At 42.1% G+C, this 24,323-nt stretch overlaps 1 protein-coding gene across 1 annotated transcript; it reads right to left on the reverse strand.

Moving 5' to 3' along the window:
- Positions 1-19,912: 19,912 nt before the first annotated feature.
- LOC126717160 (phosphoglycerate mutase-like protein AT74) lies at positions 19,913-22,721 on the reverse strand. Its single transcript, XM_050418554.1, has 2 exons — positions 22,171-22,721; positions 19,913-20,573 (listed from the first exon to the last, which is right to left on the reverse strand). Exons 1-2 carry the CDS (start codon positions 22,631-22,633, stop codon positions 20,149-20,151), a joined length of 888 nt encoding a protein of 295 aa, XP_050274511.1. The 5' UTR covers positions 22,634-22,721; the 3' UTR covers positions 19,913-20,148.
- Between the last annotated feature and the right edge of the window lie 1,602 nt (positions 22,722-24,323).

The raw sequence follows: 24,323 nt of genomic DNA on the forward strand, positions 1-24,323 counted from the left end.
ATATATCTCAATATTACAAATAATCAATCACAATATGTCAAAGAAAATAAAACCATAACAACTAATAAGTTTATATACTTAAGGTTTGAAGGGTATATTGATAAAATGTCATTTAATTAAACGGGTCAGATGGGTCAAATAGGTTCCATGGATTGAACAATAACCTAACTCGTTTATTAAATAAATCAATCGTGTCAACCTGAATATAACACGAACCCATTAAGCCTCAACCTATAACCTACTAATTTTGTATCATGTCATGTCAAGTTCGCGGATCGTATCCAATTATAACACATGTCATCATCTAGATGGGTCAGTGCAACTGAATATTGGACCCAATTTAAGTCCTTTCAAAATTAATCAATATATATATATATAAGATAAATTACAAAATTGGTCTCTGTGCTTTATACTATATCTAAATTTGGTCCCTAACTTTTCAATTATGTCAATTTGATTCTTAATATTTTCAATGATGTGTCGATTTAGTCCTGTGGTTATACTAAATTGCAATATTGAATATTGTTTTAGATAAATGTGATGCATTTTATATGATTATTTTTTATAAAAAATTTAAATAAAAAATTATTTTTATTTGAGATTAATAATAGGATAAATACATTTATTTTGTTATATTAATTATGTTAAGAATTTTTTCGTCAAAAAACTAATGTTAAGTGGTGCATTAATTATTTAAATATAATTAAATTTTAATGTCATTTTTTAAGATTTATATAGAAACAATTAACTTGAAATATGGTATTCTTACTCAAATTTAGTTACTTGAAACAAGTCCATAAAAAATGTTGGAAGTATAGTTTGGAAAATTGTCCAAATTGATTAACAAAGTTACAAAGTAATATCAATAATATATCAATAAAACAAGATATGCTCAAATTAACTTATAGGCAAAATAGACAAGTACAAAATTAAGGATTAAGTAAAACTTATCGCCGAGGCATGGAACTAAATCCATTGTCTTTAAGAAGCGATTTCACCCTCACTAGAATAAATCCGTCAGTGCAAATGGTTCAGGTGGTTGCTCTCCAGGATACAACGGCAACTTTGTTAATCTGCACTCACAAACAGAGTTTCGAACTCGTCACAAATGCCCAAGAGAAAATTTTCAGCAAAAACAAAGTAGCTAGAGTATCAAAAGTAATATATATATATATAAATTTATATATATATATATATATATATATTTTTTAACTAATATCATATATGCTGAATTTTTGATAGTCTTAGAGCTCTAAAAAAGGGAAGTAGCTAAAGATGATTAGAGTGAAAAAGGAAAAGGCAAAAACAAAGGAATTTTCTTTTCCATTGATGTCACAAGCCCCTATGTATTTTCTGCAAAACATGGGAAGGTGCGGCTGATTATTTTATAAGGAAATATGAGAAGATTGAGGGTTTTGTTTGCTGCCAAAAATTCCCATGCTAGCCAAGGAAAATTCTATAGCATGGGCTTGGGCTTTACAACAAAATATCATGGGCTTAAATTTTAAAACATACCCAACAATCCCCCACATGTTTTAAAATTTTGATTTTTAAAAAATTGGGCATCACAAGATGAAATTAATGCTGATGTCTTGTGGACTTGAATCAACACTTGGTATTTGTGTTCTAGAGTTCACAAAATCTTGGTGATACTAGATCTTGAACCAGTTTCATGAACCACAAGAATACGAATACCTTTGCTTGTGAATTCTTGGGTGAGTTCTCGATTTGGCACATTTCAGCCATGCACCCCACCTAGATTTTCATGAGTGCTCTAGAGAGTTTGCCCTCACTCTCATAGGAGGCGGCCCCACCTCCACACTTACATAGTTGAATTCATCAAGTGTGTACTACCACACACCACCTATAAAGGCTATGAATTCATTAAGAGTCTTAAACTCGACCTCACTAATTTGGTTGTAAGCACTATCTACACCATAGGGAGGGACAATGAGATCTCATTCTCACTAATAGTGCTATCTTGAATCTCTCCATGATGCCCATTGAACCTTTGTTGACATAGGTTGGGTTGTCATCATGGGTGATTCACTCAATGGGCTTAAGTCCCATCCCCCTCGATGTATCATAGACCAATTGTCTAGTTAGCCCTTTGGTCAGAGGATCCGCAATATTCTTTTCTGACCATACAAACTCCATGGCAATTACACCATTGCTTATGAGTTGCCGCACTATATTGTGTCTTAGGCATATATGCCTCTTCTTCCCATTATAAATTTTATTTCTTGCATATGCAATTGCAGCTTGGGAATCACAATGCAATGATATTGATGGTAATGGCTTATCCCATTTTGGTATATCAGCAAGTAAATTTCTAAGCCCCTTAGCTTCAGTACCTGCCTTTTCTAAAGTAACAAACTCAAACTCCATAGTTGATCTAGCATTACAGGTTTGTTTATGAAAGTTCAATATGTGTATAAAACACTATGAACATTTAGACCCCCAATTTCCAAATAATCAATTCAAGCTTATCATCAAACAATTAATGTGCAGAATATGAACATAAGCATATAACAGAATTGATAAACAATTTAAACTAAATAAAATCACATCCACATCAGAAATTAAATGGTAAAGATTAAAGGAAAAAAGATGTAAACACAAGGACAACACAGCATGTGTTATCGAAGAGGAAACCGAAGCCCTCGGCGTAAAACCTCTCCGCCGCTCTCCAAGCGGTAAATAATCCACTAAAGAATGAAGTTGGGATACATGAACAACAGAAGAACCTCCAAGCCTAATCTACCCAGTGTACCTAAGCCTTCCAAGTTTCTTGCTCCAATGAGGTTACGCCGAACCTTTATCTTCTTTAGCTTACCCGATTCCACTATAACCCATAGCATCAACCAATATCAATTGGTCCATTCCTAACTGCTTTCCAAAGCACCAAAAAACCTTCTCACGGATATGGGTATGGTGAGAAAAGGATTTGGCTAAAGAACCTCTCAAGGATGTGACAATAGAAAGGGTGAGAGTTGAGGAATTTGAAAAGTCACTATGGAAAGATTGCGGATGAGTCAATCTTGTTTTTCTCTAGGGTTTCTCTCTCAAAATTCTCTTTGGAAGCTCTCTACAATTCGTGGGTATAAGGGGTATTTATACTTGAATGTGTTTGGAATGCGAAGAGTCAGTTTTTCCAAAACAAAGCTGGCTGGCAGCTTGGCCTTGCGATTTGACTGAGCCACGAGTTCCAGTCACAAGATAACTGAATGGCCAGATTGGACTTTTTGTCCTGTAGTGCTACAGCTTGCATGACGGTTCAGCTTTTCTGCGTGCTTGGCATGTTTGCAACTTCTGGCGGCTTGCAAGCCGTGAGCTACCCGCGACATCCAATCGCGAGTCCGTGATTCTTTGCATAATCTTGAGCATTTCTTCACACTCTCACACACACTACCCTTACATGATTCTCACCTAAATACAGGGTTACTAATTGCTAAAATACAAGCAAATTTGGTATGGAATAAAGCTAACAAGATGGTTGATAAAATTCAACCTTACAATTTAGAAGACTTCCAAGATATAGCTCCTCCATCTAGGGTGAAAACATAACCACTAGTGGAGTTGGTCTCATCATTATCTAATATCTAGTTTGCATCACAATAGCTTTCTAATACTATTGGACAACCTGTATATGTAAGGTCTAAATTCTTGGTGCCTTTCAAATATCTCAAGAAACGAGTTAGTGCATTCCAATGTTCATAGGCAAGATTATGTGTATATCTACTAAGTCTACTAACAGCATATGCAATATCAGGGCATGTACAATTCATTAGAAACATCACACAACCAATAATTTTAGCATACTTAGATTGTGCAACAGGAGACCCTTTATTTTTCTTTAAATGTATGCTTGGGTCATATGGAGCTCTCACAGGGTCACAATCAAAATGATTGAATTTTTTAAGTACTTTCTCAACATAGTGTGATTGGGAAAGTGTAATCCTTTCACTATTCCTGATGATTTTTATTCCCAAAATTACATCAGCCTCTCCAAGGTCTTTCATATCAAAGTTTGAAGATAAGAGATTTTTAGTACTTTTTACAACATCCATGTCAGTTCCTAAAATTAACATATCATCCACATATAGGCATATGATAACGCCACTATCACCAAAGAATTTATTATACACACATCTATCAGATTCGTTCACAACAAATCCATTAGAAATTAAAGTGTTATCAAATTTTTCATGCCATTGTTTAGGAGCTTGTTTCAAACCATATAATGATTTTCTAAGTTTACACACTTTACTTTCTTGTCCTTGAACCACAAAACCCTCTGGTTGGTCCATGTAAATTTCTTCATCTAAATCACCATTTAAAAATGCCGTTTTGACATACATTTGGTGAACAATCAATTTATGTATTGAGGCCATAGCAATTAGAATCCTAATTGTAGTTAATCTTGTAACCGATGAATAAGTGTCAAAGTAATCTATCCCTTCTTTTTAAGCATACCTGTGGTGGGTAAAGTCTGTCAGTTGATGTTGGGCCGTAGCTCATGTACCAAGCCCAGCCACGATAAAGAAGAAAAGGCATGGGCGTAGGAAATCCCGTCCCAATCATGATGGGCCGGACCTGCTAAGGGGCGTCCGAGGAGGAACACCTCCTCGGACTCACCAAGTAAGTGTCCAATTTGCACCCCATACTTGGCGAAAGTTCACCCAATACGAAGGAACAGTGCGTGACACTCAGGAAGGGGGGGGGACAATCACAACTGCCGCATTAAATGCCAAGGAACTACTTTTCCAGCCGCATTAATGTGGAAGGGACAGGAACGCAGAATGATCTTGGCCAGTGCAACTCACAGAAAGGAGGGAGGATGACCTATGGGACAGGCACTCGAGTGGAGGATCGGATGACTGACAAGTGTAGGGACATGATCTCAGGAAGGATGCTATATAAGGGAAGAAGATCCCCATGGAAAAGGGACCGCAGACAGAAAGAAGAAAGGATAAAGAAGGAGAAAAGAGAGAGAAGTAGCAGGAACAGCCTCAGGGACCGTTCCTCCAAAAGTTTGAAGGAATATCCCTACGTCCAACTGGTTGCATGGCTTGGTCATAACTTCGTTTCTCCTGTCAAAGACCTAGTTCTATAACCTACTCTTTACAAATTCATTGTTGAAGGACTTTTGGGCCAGAATCTCCCACCTGTTGGGCCTGAGCCCCAAATTCGTCACCCTACAATTGGCGCCGTCTGTGGGAAGAACTTGTGTCTCGACAAGTGAAACGGCAAGAGATGGAAGGATCAGGTCCGCGCCAAACCGGACGTACTGAATCTCAACGTCAGGACAACTTTGTAAACCTTGAACGAGCAAAAGACCAAAATGATCAACGAGAGGGCAGTGTGAACACCGCTCACACGAGTAGAAGTCGCTCGAAAGGGAAAGACCATGCATCCCACCAGCACAACGAGCAGAAGGCTCTACAGCAAGAGATTGAGGATTTGAAGAGAAGGCTGCAGCGAGCCCAACAAAAACGTCCTTTGCTCATTTCGGATACTAGCAGTGGAGAGGATGATGAATACAGACGAAGGACGAGGACCCCCCCGAGCGAGACGTTCTCCTATGAGGAAGAGAGGCCTCACAAACGCGGCCGCAAAAGCCCACCTTACCAAGGCTTAGTCAATGACGCCATGAGCAAGGTCTTGGATTGAATCTCCCAGTCGCCATTTACCCGTAGAATAGAGCGGGCGGTGCTCCCTCGGCGATTTAATCAGCCAACGTTTACCCTGTACAATGGTCGAACTGACCCAGTGGAGCACGTGAGCCAGTTCAACCAAAGGATGGCTGTTCACTCCAGGGACGAGGCGTTAATGTGTAAAGTGTTTCCCTCCAGCCTGGGGCCCCTGGCCATGAGATGGTTTGATGCCCTCCCACCAAACTCTATAGACTCCTTTAAACAGTTGACGCAGGCCTTTGGCTCCCGCTTCATCACCAGCACTAGAGTCCCTCGGCCCCTCGATTCCCTTTTATCTCTGTCCATGCGAGAAGGAGAAACGCTAAAGGCCTACTCGGACAGATATTGGGAGGTGCACAATGAGGTAGAAGGAAGTCACGATGACGTCGCCATCAGCGCCTTTAAAAGGGGCTTGCCGACAGAGCATGGCTTGAGAAAGTCTCTCACAGGGAAGCCAGCCACCAGCGTGCGGCAACTTATGGACAGGATAGACAAGTATAAGAGGGTCGAGGAGGACCAGCAAACCGGGAAGGGAAAGGCGAAGTTTGTCCCCCAGGAGAGAAGGGACTTCAGGTCGGACCGTTTCAGTAACAGTAATAAGCCGAGAAGAGATTATACAGAACAATCGGGATCTACAGGGGCTCAGGTAGTCCACGCTGTGTTCCGAGAGCCACTACACGTGATCATGGAAAAAATAAAGCACGAGCCCTTTTTTCAATGGCCAAATAGGATGGCAGGTGACCCCTCAAAACGCAATCAGAACCTATATTGTGCGTATCACCAAGAGCCCGGTCACGTCACGGACGAATGTAGGAATCTGAAGAATTATGTGGATCGACTCGTCCGAGAAGGAAAGTTAGGGCATCTGTTGCAACGCCCTGAGCAGTCAAATGTCGATACCAGGCAAAGCACCTTGAGGCCACCCATCGGCACGATAAATGTCATTCTGGCCGCGCCCGGGAGAACCGGTTCCGGCCCATTCAGAGTAATGTCAGTAGGTAGGTTCCAGGCAGAGCCAGGCGAAAGGGAATCCAAGAGGGCCAGAGGGAGAGTGCCATTAATTGGATTCACGGAAGAGGACAAGGAGGGAACTATTCAGCCCCATGACGACGCCCTAGTCGTGACACTCAGAATAGGAGGTTATGACGTCAGGAGGGTGTTAGTTGATCAGGGCAGCGCCGTGGAGGTGATGTACCCGGACCTATATAAAGGGCTGAATTTAAAGCAGGAGGACCTGTCGCCATACAATACTCCTCTGCTTAGCTTTGAGGGAAAAATCGTCATCCCTAAGGGCATGATCAGATTGCCTGTGCAAACAGACATAGAAATAGTGGAAGTGGACTTTATTGTGGTGGACGCATACTCACCCTACACGGCTATTGTGGCACGGCCATGGCTTCATACGCTAGGGGCTGTGTCGTCTACCCTGCACCAGAAAGTGAAGTATCCCTCAGAGGGCCGAATCAAAGAGATAGTGGGGGACCAAGGAATGGCCAGGCGATGTATGGTAACGGCCATTGCTCGACGATTAAGTGACGCGCCTTCCACTTCAACCGAGAATGCCTTATAGCAATCAAGAACCCCGGTCCTAGTTGCAGGTAATGAAGGACCGGACCTGGAGGTGAGTTGTGAAGAGCTAGAGAAAGTGCTCGTCGGATCAGACCCCGAAAGGTTTTTCCAGATTGGCTCGGAGCTACCAGCACAAGAGAAGTCGGCGCTAATTGATTTTCTGCGTCGAAATGAGGATGTATTCGCTTGGGATCCTTATGAAGCCCTTGGGGTTGACTCAGACCTAATACGCCATCACCTTAACGTTAATCCAGCTATTACCCCAAAGAAGCAGCCCCCTCGGCGCCCGTCAAGGGAGCATGCGGACGCTGTGAGGGAAGAAGTGGCGAAATTGAAAAGAGCTGGGGCTATCAAGGAAGTGTTCTACCCTGAATGGTTGGCGAACACAGTCGTGGTGAAGAAGAAGAGCGGGAAATGGTGAGTTTGTGTGGACTTCACGGACTTAAACAAGGCTTGCCCGAAGGATCCTTTCCCAATGCCGCGAATAGACCGACTGGTCGACGCAACTGTCGGGCATCCCCGAATGAGTTTTTTGGACGCTTTCCAGGGCTACCATCAGATATCCTTGGCCACGGAAGACCAGGAAAAAACTGCCTTTGTCACCCCAATTGGCAACTATCATTACAAGGTGATGCCTTTTGGCCTGAAGAATGCCGGTTCCACCTATCAAAGGATGATGACTAGGATGTTTGAACAACAGATGGGAAAAACTGTCGAGGTATATATAGACGATATGGTAGTAAAGAGCAAATGGGTGACTGACCACATCAGGGACCTTGACGAGGTGTTTCACATCCTGAGAAGGTACAGGCTGCGACTGAACGCATCCAAGTGTTCATTTGGAGTGGGATCGGGAAAATTCCTTGGCTACATGGTAACCCATCGGGGGATCGAAGTTAACCCTGACCAAATAAGGGCCATTCGTAGTATGCAACCGCCTCGGAATCCCAAAGAAGTCCAGAAGCTTACCGGCATGATAGCAGCTTTGAACCGTTTCATCTCCCGCTCGGCGGACCGATGCCGACCTTTTTTCCTCCTATTGCACAAGTGGAAGGGTTTCGAGTGGACCAAGGAGTGTGACGTGGCTTTCCAACAGCTCAAGGAATACCTCGCCCGACCTCCGATCATGTCCAGTCCCGAGGCCGACGAGGTACTCTATGCATACATCGCAGTCGCCGATCATGCAGTCAGCCTAGTACTGATCCGAGAGGACAACGGCATGCAACGGCCCGTGTACTACGTAAGCAAGTCGCTACAGGAGGCAGAGACCCGGTATCTCCCCCTCGAAAAGGCAATATTGGCTGTCGTGCAAGCTACAAAGAAGCTTCCTCACTATTTTCAGGCGCATACAGTGGTTGTGCTAACCCAACTTCCATTGAAATCAGTCCTCCGCAGCGCCGACTACACTGGGAGAATCGCTAAGTGGGGAACCATCTTAAGCGCCTTTGACATCAGATATATGCCGCGCACCGCCATAAAAGGTCAAGTCCTCGCTGATCTGGTAGCTGAATTTGCGGAGCCAACCGTGGAAGGGGTGGATGTGTCGGAATCACCGAATAATGATAGGAGACTGGTCAGCACGATTTCTGTGCAGGAGCACGATGAGTGGAGAGCATACATTGATGGTGCAGCGAACCAAAAGGGGTCCGGAGTGGGGCTCGTTCTAATCTCTCCCGAAGGTATAACCCTGGAGAAGTCGTTGAGACTGGGATTCCCAGCAACGAATAACGAAGCTGAGTATGAAGCACTGCTAGAAGGGATGTCGATGATCCGGAAGCTGGGTGGGAAATGCGCGAGCATATTCTCGGATTCAAGACTCATAGTGGGGCAAGTAAGCGGGGAATTGGAGGCGAAAGACGAAAGAATGCAACGGTATCTTGCCCGAGCTAAACGCCTACGCGCCCACTTCGACGACTTCCGTTTGATGCATATACCCAGAAGCGGGAATACTCACGCCGATTCTCTGGCAACACTGGCCACATCCTCGGCTCAGCCCCTGCCGCGGGTTATCTTGGTCGAGGACCTCTGCCGCCCCACGGAAGAGGAGTCTAAAGGTATTCGGATACACAATGTCGGCGAGGGGCCAAGCTGGATGGACCCTCTTGTCCAATTCTTGAAGAATGATTCCTTACCAAACGACAAGGTCGAGGCCAACAAAATCCGGAGGAGAGCTTCTCGATTCTGGTTGTCTGAAGACTCCAAGCTCTACAGACGTTCATTCTCGAGGCCATACTTGCTGTGTGTACACCCAGGCGCGACTGAACTCATTCTGGAGGAGTTGCACGAGGGGATTTGTGGGAGCCATACGGGGGGCCGGTCCCTCTCCCACAGGGCTATGACGCTGGGTTACTGGTGGCCAAGCATGCATAAGGAAGCTCTGGAATATGTGAAGAAGTGTGACCAATGCCAACGGTTCGCTCCGAATATACATCAGCCCGGTGGGGTACTTAATCCATTGTCCAGCCCTTGGCCATTTGCACAATGGGGCCTAGACATATTAGGTCCGTTCCCCAAAGCTGCCGGGAACAAGAAGTTTCTTCTCGTCGGCACCGATTACTTTACGAAATGGGTTGAGGTTGAGGCGCTGGCAAACATTAGGGATGTTGATGTCAAGAAGTTTATCTGGAAAAACATTGTCACCCGATTCGGCACCCCACACACCCTAATCTCGGACAATGGCCTGCAATTTGATAGCAAGGCCTTTAGGGAATATTGCAGTGAATTGGGGATTGTCAACAGGTACTCTACACCAGCCTATCCGCAGAGTAACGGATAAGCCGAGGCAGTTAACAAAACCATAGTGAATGGGCTGAAGAGGAGGTTAGACGACGCGAAAGGGAGGTGGGTTGAAGAGCTCGCCCATGTTTTGTGGACGTATCGCACCACGCCCCGCCGATCCACGGGAGAAACCCCCTTTTCGTTGACCTACGGGGCCGAGGCCGTCATCCCATTAGAGATAAACTTTCCCTCCCAAAGGACTGCTACATTCGACCCTATTGTTAACAACGGGCTTCTAGAGAAAAGCTTGGACCTCCTTGAAGAGAGAAGGGATTGCGCGATGGTGCATCTAGCTCAGTATCAGCAGAAGCTCAAGCGGGGCTATGACGCCAAGGTGAAGTCAAGACCGTTGACGCCTGGGGACCTAGTGCTGAGGAAAGTCCTGGGCAATGCGAGGAACCCCGCATGGGGAAAACTCGGGCCAAACTGGGAGGGTCCATACCGTATCACCTCTGTGGCTGGCATCGGAGCGTACTATTTGGAAGACTTGGATGAACGTGTAGTGCCACGTCCGTGAAATGTAAATAACCTGAAAATGTACTTTTATTAATGAAGAATATTTTACTTGATGTCGCTCTACTGTGCAATTTTCAATAAGCGTTAAACAGAACCCAAGTCCTGCATGGCTCCTCGGACCACAGACTTAGGGGAAATTAACCACGCCGCAGTTTTCAATAAGCGTTAAACAGAACCCAAGTCCTGCATGGCTCCTCGGACCACAGACTTGGGGGAAATTAACCACGCCGCAGTTTTCAATAAGCGTTAAACAGAACCCAAGTCCTGCATGGCTCCTCGGACCACAGACTTGGGGGAAATTAACCACGCGACAATTTTCAATAAGCGTTAAACAGAACCCAAGTCCTGCATGGCTCCTCGGACCACAGACTTGGGGGAAATTAACCACGCCACAGTTTTCAATAAGCGTTAAACAGAACCCAAGTCCTGCATGGCTCCTCGAACCACAGACTTGGGGGAAATTAACCACGCGGCAATTTTCAATAAGCGTTAAACAGAACCCAAGTCCTGCATGGCTCCTCGGACCACAGACTTGGGGGAAATTAACCACGCGGCAGTTTTCAATAAGCGTTAAACAGAACCCAAGTCCTGCATGGCTCCTCGGACCACAGACTTGGGGGAAATTAACCACGCCGCAGTTTTCAATAAGCGTTAAACAGAACCCAAGTCCTGCATGGCTCCTCGGACCACAGACTTGGGGGAAATTAACCACGCGGCAATTTTCAATAAGCGTTAAACAGAACCCAAGTCCTGCATGGCTCCTCGGACCACAGACTTGGGGGAAATTAACCACGCCGCAGTTTTCAATAAGCGTTAAACAGAACCCAAGTCCTGCATGGCTCCTCGGACCACAGACTTGGGGGAAATTAACCACGCGGCAATTTTCAATAAGCGTTAAACAGAACCCAAGTCCTGCATGGCTCCTCGGACCACAGACTTGGGGGAAATTAACCACGCAATTCTTTCATCAAGGGATAACCTTTCATGATTCGCGAAAAGCGTTAAAGGGAGTCCAAGTCCTGCGCGGATTCTTAGCCATGGATTTAGGAAAAATCAACATTGTTATCGTTGTTGCTCAACTACAAAGTGTCGCAACTCTAACATCTTCATTCATTACTCTTCGATTTTAAGCAGTAAAAGAGTAAGATCGATATTCATTCATGACGAAAACAAAATAAAGCAAAGCAGCGATATATGTAATTAAATAACTTTTGTCTTAAAATGTTTAAAGTAATTCAGTTCAGAAACATTATCAAGGATCAAACAAAACAAAGTACAAAAGGGGACAAACGAATTCCTATTCTACGTCCCTAAGGGCCCTGAGTTGGGGCAGGCTGATCATCCACTGCTGGGTTCTCCGGGGCGATCTCCTGGGCCTGGGCAAGGATCTCGCTGATGCGAAGACTATCGTCGGGTGACTGGCCCTGCGTAGCTTGCTCCATGCCTCCAGTCTCGGGAATAGGGGGATCTACTGGAATAGGCTCAGTGGAGGCAGCCTCCCCAGGAGTCTCGCGTATCTCCGCAGGGTAAAAGATGTTCTCAGCTTTCCTGAGATCAGAATCTGCGGGGACGGCTGCCTTATCCATGGCCAATCCCCAGGTCGTGGTGACATAGTCCCTGCAGACAGTGGCGACTTCCTCGGTCAATCTTTCCTCAGTATCGTGAACCCCACGTTCATACGAAGCCGCCATGGCCTTCTCCGCAGCCTCCCTGGACAAGCGGGTTTCCTCCTTTGCCCTTGCAAGCTCAGCCTTAAGCTCCGACACCGCTTGTTGCTCCGCTGACAGTCTTTCCTCAGAGTGTCGGAGCTGCTTGCACAGCTCTTCGGTTTGCTTTTCAGCATTCTTCAGGCCAGCCTCTGCACTCGCATTGGCCTTCTTTATTTCTTTCAGCTCATGATCCTTACGATCAAGATCTCGTTTGAGATCGCCCGCGGCCCTCTCAGCTGTAGCACGGGACTGAGCCTCCTTATGCGCATCCTCTCGAGCTTGCTTGGCCCACTCCTCAGCAACATAAATCTGTTGGGTGACCTGCACTCAGACGGAAATAAAGACGATACCAAGATAAGACGATGAGAGGGTTCTCAACACGAAGATAAGATAGAAGATTCCACTTACCACGGCCATGTCCCTCTTCAGTGACATGAAAAGCTCTGGCTGACGAATCTTCCTGAGGCCTTCCATATCGCGGGGCAAGAGTAGAGGCTGCTGCAACGCTTCAGCCATGAATGAAGCTTGCTCGCGCTGGGTCTCCCATAGGGTCGCATCCCAGAGGATTGGAGCGCCATCTAGCTCGATCCGAGGAGACCATGTACGTGGTCCCCTCTGAGTGACCGCCTCATCTCGGCTCTCAGTGGACCTGGTTCTGTTTTCTCGGGGCTCTTTTGTCTCCTTGCTTTTCTTTTTAGGCCCGGCCTTCTCGCGGGCAACCTCTCCCTCCTCTGCCTCTTCTACAGGCCTTTTTCGTTTTAGATTAGGCATAGGCTTCAGCGCCGCGCCCGACGAGGGTGGGGGAGGAAGAGCGGGGGCTTTGGAGACGACCTGTCCTTTCGAGATCTCCTTAGAGGTCTGCGCTTTGGACCTGTTGGATAAAAGACCCCTGAGGCCAGTCCTCGGCTGGAGGTCCATTCCTTCTTTTTCCTCTGTGTCCTCGCTAAGATCAGGCTGTGCGATGACCAAACCAGTACCAGGAGCCGCTGAGGCACGGTCCAAATCAGCGTCAGAGTCGGAGATCTCTACTACTCTAACCGAAGCCTCCCCTTCCTCAGTAAATTGGAACCGGTCTATCTGATCCTCTAAGGATGAATGCGAAGAGCCGGACTCCACCTCTGGGATAACTACTGGGGGAAAAACGCGTTGGGGAGGTAACTGAATTGGAGGCAAGTCTGTATCAGCGAGGAACCCTGGTATGGACACGTCAATCCGTGCTAATCTCAGACTACCGGCCCTTATTGCTTGTCCGGCTTCTACCTGGGCTCGAGTGAGCGGAGTATAATCCAAAATCAAAGGAGCCGACCGTAGTTGTCCGTCCCCGCTAACAAAAATCTCGGACCTCAGGAGGTAATTTAGAGCCGAGACATTGACTAGGCTCAGCCGAGAAGTGGTTAGCTTCTTGTCTGCAAAGGCCGTCAAACGATTTATGTTAGTCCGAGGAGACATGCAATCAAACCAACAAATCTAAAGCAAGTAAAGGAAAAAGGGGTGGAGGAGCTTGAAACCAAAATCCTCCCCACGGCATCTAATTCTACGACACCCCACCTGGCTTTCCCTCCCTAGTCGGACAGTGAGGGCCGTCAGACCATGGCCCGGAGACGATCAAATGGTCGTCCTTCAAGCCTTTGCTAGACTTCGAAAGGCAAGATATCAACCTCACTGCGTCGACCCTAGACTTTAGATAGTATGTGTCGCCGAGCTTATGGCATTCGTAAAGATGAACCACGTCGTGCCATGAGAGGCCGAGGTTCATCTGATCGTTCAGGGTTTCGACACACCCCAGGATCCGGAATACATTAGCGGTGCATTGATGGGGGGCCAACCTATGACCACGCAGATAGTCCCTAGTTATTCTCCCCATCGGAATAGTCATTCCTCCTTCCACGAAGGCTATCATCGGAATTGCGACCTCTTCTGTTCTCCGTTTCATCAAAATGTCCTCCAGATGACAGTACTCTAGCCCTACCTCCGGTGGGATACGATACTTCGCCCTGAAGCCCGCCATACCGGCCGGAGAATCTACCAGTTTCTCAAGCCTACCCATCCCCTCTAATCCTAAAAACAACTTGAAGGCAGTATGATTAATGAAGAATAATGGAGAAGAAGCGCGAACTTACGGGTAAGAGGTTCGAAGGAGTCTTCAAGAGAATGGCAGCGGAAGCAAGAACAGGCTGAAGGAATAGGCTCTGAGAAGTTCTGAATATTGGAAAGCTCGTCAAAAATGAGAGACGAACGCCCTCACAACCTATTATACTCGGTAGAAGTCGAACAGACGCGCTCGCGTCTAAGGCATGCGAGACGCTGTCCACCGTAGATCCTGCCTCCAACCGTTGGATTGAGCGAGTGTAAAACCTCAAAAGCTGCGGTTACTTCCCCCTGAGTCACCAACTGCCCACAACATTAATGAAGCACGTAAAGGCGTGCCTTCCCCCTTCCACGTGTGAAGCAGTGGTACGCCACGAGCCGTCTAGTGAGTATCAAAATCCCGCATTTTCTCCTCGGACTCAAAAAAGGCCGGCATTTTGAGGGGCTATTGTGGTGGGTAAAGTCTGTCAGTTGATGTTGGGCCGTAGCTCATGTACCAAGCCCAGCCACGATAAAGAAGAAAAGGCATGGGCGTAGGAAATCCCGTCCCAATCATGATGGGCCGGACCTGCTAAGGGGCGTCCGAGGAGGAACACCTCCTCGGACTCACCAAGTAAGTGTCCAATTTGCACCCCATACTTGGCGAAAGTTCACCCAATACGAAGGAACAGTGCGTGACACTCAGGAAGGGGGGGGGACAATCATAACTGCCGCATTAAATGCCAAGGAACTACTTTTCCAGCCGCATTAATGTGGAAGGGACAGGAACGCAGAATGATCTTGGCCAGTGCAACTCACAGAAAGGAGGGAGGATGACCTATGGGACAGGCACTCGAGTGGAGGATCGGATGACTGACAAGTGTAGGGACATGATCTCAGGAAGGATGCTATATAAGGGAAGAAGATCCCCATGGAAAAGGGACCGCAGACAGAAAGAAGAAAGGATAAAGAAGGAGAAAAGAGAGAGAAGTAGCAGGAACAGCCTCAGGGACCGTTCCTCCAAAAGTTTGAAGGAATATCCCTACGTCCAACTGGTTGCATGGCTTGGTCATAACTTCGTTTCTCCTGTCAAAGACCTAGTTCTATAACCTACTCTCTACAAATTCATTGTTGAAGGACTTTTGGGCCAGAATCTCCCACCTGTTGGGCCTGAGCCCCAAATTCGTCACCCTACAATACCCTTTTGCCATTGGTCTAGCTTTGAATTTGTCTATGGACCCATCTGCCTTTAATTTCTTTTTAAACACCCATTTGCAACCAATGGTTTTGCATCCTCTAGGGAGTTCAACTAATTCCCACGTATGGTTAGCCATAATTGATTCTAACTCACTATGGGTTGCATCCTTCCAAAAGGTTGCATCTACTGATTTCATGGCCTCTTGATAAGTTTTTGGGTCATCTTCAATGAGAAAGGCAGTGATAAAGTCAGGCCCAAAGTTGGTTCCGTTTTTAGGTCTTTTACTATGTCTTAACTCTTGTGTTGAGTGGTTTTCATCTAAGTTTGAACTTGATCTCACTTGGGGTATGATTGATGAAGACTCATTAGTGAGTCTCGTTCTCTTCATGGGAAAAATATGCTCAAAGAAATCAGCATCCCTAGTCTCCACTATAGTGTTAGTCTCCAAAACTAAGCACCTATAGGCAGGACTATTTTGGGCATATCCTATGAAGACACTATCCTTGATTTTAGGACCTATCTTTTCTTTATGTGGTTTAGGAATTCCAACTTTTACCAAACAACCCCACACCTTCAAGTATCCTAAGTTTGGTGCATGTCCTTCCCATAGTTCATATGGAGTTTTTCTAATCTTTTCATGTGGGACCCTGTTTAATACATGACATGCAGAAAGGATAGCCTCCCCCCACATGTTGGAAGGAAGACCAGAGCTAATAAGCATGGCATTCATCATATCCTTTAGGGTTCTATTTTTCCTTTCAGCTATTCCATTTCGTTCAGGTGTACAAGGTGCAGTGACTTCATGAATAATATCATTTTCTTCACAAAATTTTTTAAACAAAGCTGAACCATATTCTCCTCCTCTATTTTTAATTTTCTTATTTTTCTGATTTTCAACTACTGTTTTAAATTTTATGAACATGTTTTCAGCTTCATCTTTACTACTTAAGAGGTATACTCTTGTATATCTAGAGTAGTCATCTATAAATGTCATATAATATTTTTTACCTCCTCTACTCGTATAATTTTTGAAGTCTCCTAAGTCACTATGAATGAGTTCTAAAAGTTCAAAGCTCCTTTTAGCAGTTTTGAAAGGTTTTTTGAAATGTTTTGCTTCTACACATATTTCACACTTTGAATGCTCTGAATTAGTTAAGTTTGGTATTAGGCTCGTTTGTTTCATTCTTTTGATGGCTAACATGCCCTAGCCTACCATGCCAAAGATCCAAAGATTCAACAATATAAGCAGAAGAGTTACTAGATATATTCATGTTCTCATAATCAGTTTCAAGCACAAATAAGCCTTCATGACAAAATCCATTGCCCACAAAATCACCATTTTGACTAAGAACGATCTTATTAGATTCAAAAACAATTTTTAGGCCTACCTTATTGAGCAAGAACCCAGACACTAAATTTCTACGCATGTTAGGAACATGAAGAATAGAGTGCAAGGCTACAGACTTACCTGAAGTAAATTTCAAAAGTACCTTACCCCTTCTAGCAACTCTTGCAGTACCAGAGTCTCCCAAATAAACATTCTCTTCATCTATTACTTCCTCATAATTAAGAAATGACTCCTTGCTGAAGCAAATGTGTCTAGTAGCCCCAGTATCCACTACTCAATCAGTAATGTTATTGACTAACTTCATTTTCGAAACAAGTGATGCCTCAGATTCTAAGACAATATTAGGAACATCATACATTTTTTTAATCAATAAGAACATAAATCGCTTCTTAAGATTGTTGGAAGTATAGTTTGGAAAATTGTCCAAATTGATTAACAAAGTTACAAAGTAATATCAATAATATATCAATAAAACAAGATATGCTCAAATAAACTTATAAGCAAGATAAACAAGTACAAAAACGTATAAAATTAAGGATTAAGTAAAACTTATCGCCGAGGCACGGAACTAAATCCACTATCCTTAAGAAGCGATTTCGCCTCTACTGGAATGAATCAGTTGGTGCAAATGGCTCAGGTGGTCACTCTCCAGGATGCAATGGCAATTCTGTTAATGTGCACTCACAAACAGAGTTTCGAACTCGTCACAAATGCCCAAGAGAAAATTTTCAGCAAAAACAAAGTAGCTAGAGTATCAAAAGTAATATATATTTAACTAATATCATATATGCTGAAATTTTGATAGTTTTAGAGCTCTAAAAAAAGGAAGTAGCTAAAGATGATTAGAGTGAAAAAGGAAAAGGCAAAAACAAAGGAATTTTCTTTTCCATTGATGTCACAAGCCGCTATGTATTTTCTGCAAAATTAAACATGGGAAGGTGTGGTTGACTATTTTATAATGAAATATGAGAAGATTGAGGGTTTTGTTTGTTGCAAAAAATTCCCACGCCAGCCAAGGAAAATTCTAGAGCATGGGCTTGGGCTTTACAACAAAATATCATGGGCTTAAATTTTAAAACATACCCAACAAAAAAAAAAATATATATATATATATATATATATATATTAACACACAGTCAAGAATGTAAAGAAAATCCCATAAAAAAAAGTAAAAGAAAATAGTTGAAGGACATTTGCATTTTGATTTTATCAAAACAACATTTGCATTCTTCTTTTTTTTCTTTTTTTTTTAAAAGGATATTTGCATTCTTGATTAAGCATGGAACTTACTATATCATACAATTCTCAAATTTATAAATACATTTAGTATGATCATATCACTAAACTACTTTAATTATCTTTCGGTTTTGTGATTTTGCCTATAAATTAGAACACAGAATATTACCATTTTTGAAAGGAAAATTATTGAAATATTTGAAAAAATTAATAAATTATCTTTCTATTTGAAAATTTATTAAAATAATGGAGGAAACTAATAACAAAATGGAATGCACATCGTGTGAAAACTTGGCTAAAACATATCATAAAAATAAATTAATATCATATCACGAAAAATAGATAACTATATCTTTTTGCTTTATAGAGTTTAATTGAAACTCAATTACTAATTCAGCTCAGGTTTTTCATTTGGATGTGCTTAAGAAAAAAAAATCAGAATTTTACTTTTGGGAGATCACTTGGATTGCTTTTAAATGATAATCCATTTTTAGGAAACTAATATTATTGTTCAAAATATTTATTTTCAAAATCTAGTTCTTTTTGCAGCTTATACAGCCCAACTATTCTCAATTCTCATTCTTTATTTATTATAATTTTTTTTTTTTAAGCTTACGCAGCCCAACAATTCTCAGTACTCATACTTTATTCATTATTAAAAAAAAATCACAATTATTTGTTCTAATTACAAATTAAACGGACTTATATTTTAATCCTATTTTAAATTTGACAGAAACTCCAAACAATTTTTTGTTAAAGTTCCAGGCATAGTCCACAAGATGTCAGTACAATAGTACCAGGCATAGTGCACAAGATATCAAAAATTCATGTCATTCAAGTAATCGTTGTCACCTAAACTATTATCTGAATCAACTATTAGAACTTATTGATGGTTTTTTAGGCTAACTATCACCTAGTTAACATTAACTTTCCATTTAAACTAGAAGAACACTAATGTGATGGGTGCAAATAAGGAAATACGTTTCAAAGGCAATAACTTAGCTTGACTTGTTGGCAACAACTTCCAATATTTGGATAGCTCATTACTCGGTTTGTTTGCATCTGATCAACTGAAGTGAAATTTTCTATCAAAAAATGCAAAGAAAGTAATGCCAACATAGTGCAAACTAGGCTTTTTTGCATCTTTTGTATTTGCTAGTTTGATCATTGATGCTATCATTTAAAAGTCTGCATTCAATGATTCAAATATGTCACATTGCATGTCAAAAAAGGTGTCTAACGTGCAAGTTCTCATCTTCTTAAAAAAAAAAAATACAAAATCTTTATAAGTAAAGAGCTAAATATTCTCTGTCAAGCACAAAATGCATCCAAAAATGAAAAATAAAATAATGATTCAATTTTACATATCCAAGATCCAAAATTACCCATATCAGTCAAGTTAAAAATGTGTAAATTTGTAAAGTTACTTACTGCAGCTTTGTATTTTATTATTTTAATTTTTTTTTTCTCTCACTTCATGCTCTCATCATATTCCTAAAAAAAAAATAAAAAATGATTATTTAAATAAAATAAAATGTAAAATAGATAATCTAATGTGGATATTTCTGAAAAATAGTTATGTAAAATAGAAGAAAAAATAGGTTTTTATGTTAAAATAGACAACAAATTTTGTATAAGTTGATGCAATGCACTATATTTTTTACTTCACCTAGCAATGTAGGATAAATATAGCAGATTTTTACACATTCAGAAGCACCAGTTTATTGAAAAAGATCACGCTACAATTGAACTTGAATTTTTGTATGCCAAAATATCCATGAATGTGGTCTTTGTTTTTGTTCAATCTGTAACAAGGAAGCCAATATCACAACAATTCTTCAGAGTTTTGAACTGATTTTCTTCTTCCCAACTCTCAAATTGAAAGAATAAATTTTGATTTTTACACCATGGCTTTACGGCCAGATTAACGTCAACTTTCCCATTCCAATATTTGAAGTACACTGCACAAAACACAATCAAGAAAATCGAAAGAACTTCCAATTCAAGTTCTGGACAACCTATGCACATACACTAGAGTCTAGAAGAATCAATTGAGGATTCGTCCACACTGTCTTCATTGTCATCCGAGTCATCTAGATGGTCAAAGAAAGCATCAAGATACCAGGGACAATTTCCATTCAATGCACCCTTGTGGGCATTGATTCGCCATTTTTGGTCAGCTATCATATCAGCATCAAGTCCCCATTCATGCATTTCCTCCTCTGTGTGATGGATTGCTAAGCTGTATTCTCCACCATCTCCTAATTCCATCACTCGGAATTCACAGTTCCCAAGATTGTTTAGGCGCTCAAATTGCTCAACAGTCCACTTGAACCACTTCATGAGGAAGACCTGTGAGGTTAGCCCATGTGAGACGATTATAAGAGTCAAGTCATGGGAAGGGTCATGGTGAAGCCTGTTCATGTCTATGTCCCTCCACAGTGATTCAAGAAAACCTGTAAGATTCAAATTCCCACTTCAATTCCGCATTTCAGTGACACAAAATTTGTAAATAATTCCTCATTTTAGGAATATACTTCCAACTAATGGTCTGTTTTGATTGAGAGAGGGGAAGGGAGAGTAGAGTAGATTTAGTATAAAATTAACTCAATTTTAGCTTACTCTACTCTACTCCTCCTACTTCCCCCCTCTATCCAAACAGACCATAACTAACAGGGCTCAACAACCACCCCCACCCCCATTATATACCACCCAATACAAATTCTTGTATTGCAATTTACTGCATAGGACAGGAATGGCATTTCCATTTTACTGGAATAATAATTCAAAACAGGAAAATCCCTCAAAGAACATTCACTAAAGGATTTCAAGTTAGGTCGGTTTTTTTTTTTTTTTTTTTTAAGAAAAAGGTCGGATTTTGTGGCTGCTACTTTGCTCACTTGGGAAGCATCAAATTCAGGCCAGTTAAAGCTAAGTCTAATTTTCTAGTACCAATAGCACATGTGCACAAGCAAACAGAAATTCCAACATAAGAAATTGAATACTGCACTTGCAATGTAATTTCATATAACTATTATAGTTCGGAGAACCTAATTAAACAGCCAAACTCTGATTCAAAGTTTGAGGGAAAGTCTCTGGCAGTCTATAAAGAAGTTCTTAATTGTGTGTTTCTGACTTTCTATAGCTAGAACTTATTCAAATAAAAATTTAGATTGGATAATTTGGTAAAAGGCTTAATATTTAACCGTATACCGGCCAGTCTTTTTTGTTTTATTAACATTTTATAGTACTTCTTGTCCACCATTTTGGACTCATAGATCAGTCCATTGTATTAGAAGTTGTGATGGGCATACTTTGTAGTTTGATCCTTGGCATTTTCAAAAACAAAGCGCACACACATTACAGAAATGAATGAAAACAAGGATAACAATAAGAACAAGCGTCAAACGGGTTTGGGCGGAAACTTCAAATGGTTTTTTTCACTGTTAGAAGTGCTTATAAGGTGGCTTTGGATTTTGAGACTAACAGGGAGATGGGCTCTAGTTCTGACGGGAGTTGTACGCGTCTGTTTTGGAAGAGATCCAAATCCCTCATACGATAATATGGTACGTAGACATGTATTGGTAGACAGCACTTTTGAGGAATGTGGAGGTACATCTGAATCTCTGTTCCACCTATTTTGGGATTGCTCTAAGGCTCGGGGGACATGGGGTTCTTCAACTCTCTTCTCTCTTTTGTCAGCGATTCCTTTTCAGAACTTTTTTTGATTTCCTATGGTATATTCTATGGATGCTCAGTGGGAGATGGACTAAAAGAAATGAGGTTCGCCATGGGAAACTGAGGAAGGCTGGCCCGTCTTTGATTCAATGGTGTAAGCATCATTTGAACAAGAAGATTCATGCACCTCTAGGAGTTAGCTGAACATGGGATTTTAGCCTAATGCATTGAGTTACGTAATGTTTTTTTATTTTCATGTCAGTCGATATAGCAGCATGCTTATTTGTGAGCAAAAGATGCGTCTTTCCATTAAAAAAAAAAAAGCGTACACACAGAACAAAAGAAGAAGAAAGAAAACAGAAAGAGAAGACGTACTAGAAACGCGGTCGAAGACGTCAGCAGCGGACTCGCCTTCAGGGAAACGATAGAAGAAACGACCGAACATCTGGCGCGTTCGTTTGGTCGCTTTCATCCTCTCTTCCACCTGGAAGTTCCCGAAGTCTTGCTCTCGGATCCGACACTCTTCTCGGACCCCTATGATCCGTTTCTTCGTGAAGCTCCGACCCAGTTCTCTCAGCGTCGATTGGGCGCGGGCGTATGGGGACACGTAGAAGTGCACGCGCCACGAGTCCGTGGAGGAGGCTGTGGAGATGAGGTGGCGGAGTCGGGCCCCGGCGTCTTGGGCCTGGGCCAGGCCCACTTCGGTGAGCGGGATTTGGTGGTCCGGGGTTGTGCTGTAGGCTGAATAGTCCAAATTGCCCCTTGACTCGCCGTGTCGCATTATGATTATGCGCTTTGGGAGCACTGACAATGTTGAATGGTTTGGATTTGAATGCATTTTTTTTGGAAGTGCATCCAAAATCCAAGTGTAGGAAAAATGTTGTAATTGGGTTTTGGAGGATTTTTGTTTCTTTGAAGTGTGATTCTCTCAATTTATATATAGGTAATTTGAGCTCGTTTGGTACTTGTATTTAAATAACAGTTTTCAGTTTTTTTTGGAAATATGTGTGGGTGAAAAAGTGTGTGAAAAAATATATAATATTATTTAAAAAATAAAAACATGTGTTTAAACTCACATACCAGACAAGGCCTTGGCTTTTAATTTTTAACACTATCCTATCAAAAAAAATGTTCAAAGCTATAACAGCTTTTTAATTGAGTAATTCTAGTTTTTATCCAAAAAAAAATGAATAATTTTAGTAATACAGTAAATTGTTACAACTTTTGTTATAACTGTCGTATGTGATATATTGTAATTGATTGCTAATCATTTTCATATAAACTCATCATTTTTGTTTCATCATTTGTTGTTTGCATTATAGACAATTTTGATAAAAGTTGTGATTTAAAATGTGATCTTAGAATTTAAAAAATAACAATAATAATAATCCTTGAGGATGAAGTAAGTTGTGTTAATTACTTTGTGAAAGTTGTGGGGTCAGATATATGGATATATCTCTGTAACTTCTCTTCTCTCAGGTGGTTATTGTAGTATGAAAATTTGTGGTCATCAAAGGTCTGTCTACTGTATAAACACTGTATAAACTACCTAGTCAGACATGTAACCACCTAGTCAAGAAATTTGCACATTATCAATAATCACAATATGCTCTATCGACACTTGTGACAAATATTAAGACATTTATTATGTGGTTAAACTTATTGTTTTTCTAATAGTGTAAATCAAGAGTAACATGTGGAGAAGAGTGTGTCAATAGTATGCTCGTACACCCCATAAAAAAAGAAAAAAAAAAGTATGCTCGTACAAAGGTTATGTGAAAAATTATATTAGCCCAATCACAATCGTCACCCATGTTATAAATAATGTGAAAAATCTAACCCAACTTGTTCTTTTTTTATTAGGAGAATTGTTGTTACAAAAAAATAAAAAATAAAAATTCAACTTCCTCATTTTATTCAAAATTGATCTTGATAGTTTTTTATTTTTTATTTTTTAACTATAGATATATAATGTGGGGCCCAATAGTTTATGGGCCCAGCTCGCTCGCTTATAGGGAGTCCATAGGCCCCAAACTAAAGGAGGCCAGGGCCCAAGCCCAAAAATAATGAGCCCGATGTGGCCCAAAGATACGTCCGAGGACCGCTCAGTCCTCGGAGGACCCAAAATCCCATTGACGAAAGTGGAATACAAGCAAACTTAAAAGATCAGAAAATATCTCAGGGAAATAGTTCCTAATACCCTTCATTGACGTGACACCGCACCTAACAGAGCCGGATTCTTAGACTTTATGGACCATCTCCTACAATTTCGGGATTAGACTGATGGGACAAATCTCTGTCCTGAAAAAGTCGACCCTACACGTGGACGGGGGATAATGAACGTAGGCTAGTATAAAAGAAAACGCAAGGTAACAAAGTGAAGGATCCCCATCTCACTTCTGGGAAAATACTCCAAGAATGAGAATTCCCGGAAAGTATATACGCTCCACCAGGGATAACCCATTGACGGGTAACTGGAGAATACACTAGTGCTCCTCGGACATGATCCGAGGAGCCCAATCCCTCAA

The sequence above is a fragment of the Quercus robur genome, chromosome 3, assembly GCF_932294415.1.
Source record: "Quercus robur chromosome 3, dhQueRobu3.1, whole genome shotgun sequence".
In the NCBI taxonomy this organism is placed as follows: Eukaryota; Viridiplantae; Streptophyta; class Magnoliopsida; order Fagales; family Fagaceae; genus Quercus; species Quercus robur.